This window comes from Saccostrea cucullata, unplaced genomic scaffold, assembly GCF_032062105.1.
Source record: "Saccostrea cucullata isolate Sc308-1 unplaced genomic scaffold, CSIRO_AGI_Scuc_v1 ctg18694, whole genome shotgun sequence".
Lineage (NCBI taxonomy): Eukaryota > Metazoa > Mollusca > Bivalvia > Ostreida > Ostreidae > Saccostrea > Saccostrea cuccullata.
This window is the reverse complement of record NW_026940209.1, coordinates 8,356-9,752: the sequence shown is the minus strand read 5'-3', so window position 1 is coordinate 9,752 and position 1,397 is coordinate 8,356. Positions and strand designations below refer to the sequence as shown.

At 31.6% G+C, this 1,397-nt stretch overlaps 1 protein-coding gene across 1 annotated transcript; it reads right to left on the bottom strand.

The window, feature by feature from the left end:
• Positions 1-28: 28 nt before the first annotated feature.
• On the bottom strand, positions 29-1,189 carry LOC134254968 (embryonic polyadenylate-binding protein B-like; the record flags this gene model as incomplete). The annotated part of the gene is made up of 3 exons (XM_062737503.1): positions 952-1,189; positions 353-498; positions 29-167 (listed from the first exon to the last, which is right to left on the bottom strand). Coding segments are annotated over exons 1-3 (424 nt in total), but the record flags the coding sequence as incomplete, so codon positions are not given.
• Positions 1,190-1,397: the final 208 nt, after the last annotated feature.

Below are 1,397 nucleotides of genomic sequence, written 5' to 3'. Positions count from 1 at the left end.
TCGATCTCAAGTAAATGCCTGAACTTGCCGGCCACGTCTGGGTACATTTGAGATATGAGAGGGTACAGACGTTCTCCCAACGCCTGTTTTTGTTCCTGGGGCGGCATTGTGGCCAACATGGTGGCAGTAAGTGGTTGGTTTTCTTTGTAAATTGCAGCATGTGATGCCTTTTTCAAAATGTAAACAATAAAAAGAGTTACTGTATTAACTCGAAATCTCTAATTTCCTATAATATTAAACTCCTTGCAGCAACGAAAGCAGTTTTGACAGCATTCCTAAAAAGGCATGTATATTCTCGTACACATGTATGATGCTGCGCCTCTATATGGTTATTATAACGTCTGTAGCTCACCTGGGGCTTAACTGATACACAAGATTGGTAAGTTTGTGATTGTCCAGGCATCTGTTGGCTGATAAACCTGTTTTGCTGATTGGCTGATGTTCCTGATGGACTATTGATAGAATGACATTCTACACTAGAACGTGTCTTTGTTATCTCTGTTAAAGGAAAGATGATCAAATTTCTTAATAGGTTGTAAAGTTAATAAAGAGAAAAATCTTGATTAAGACCTTTTATTTTATCTAAAGCTACTAGTTTGTTCCGAATTTTAATAGTCAAGATTTAAAATGGAATCCAATTTCCAACAAATTGTTTACGATCTATATCTTTTTATTTAAATAGATAATTTATATTTCCATTTTCTTCGTTGATTACCAATTATGTATTAATTAACTAATGAAGTTTCTTACTTTAACAGTACTTTGCTCTGATCAGGTTTAAGGACATTTTTAGTAAGTACTAGTATCTTTTAATGAAATGTCTTAAATACTATTTCACTTTGAATGATTGATAAAATATAGTTTAGATAAATTATAGCTTTGATAGACTCGGGGCTTTAATTTGCTTACCATAATACATACCTCGTTTATTATTTACTACAGAAAACATACCGTTTTCAGGCATAGGAACTGTTCTTGGAATGGTTAAATTCAATCTTGGCATACTGTTAGACACATAATAAGCTGGCTGTGCTTGGGGCATGGTGGGTGAAAAATAACTTGCAACTTTTGGGGTAATCATTTGACTCATATGTCCGGGTTTTTCTCCCTAGAAACGACGATTTATATGTTTCATTTCTGTAAAATAATACCGGGTATAATCAATAAAGGAAGAATTAATCTTTCATAAAATGAAATCATGTTTCAGTTAAAAGTAATTGCATCAATATCAATTCAAACCCATATTTTATAAACATATTAACAATATTAATTTCAGCTTATAATCTTTTTGAACCCTTTTATCTCATTTTTTTTTCAAATAGACTAAATTTAAAATGTTTTAATTTTTTTCTTTCTCTTTGACCATATTCTTTTAATAATTAGCTTATACACTTATT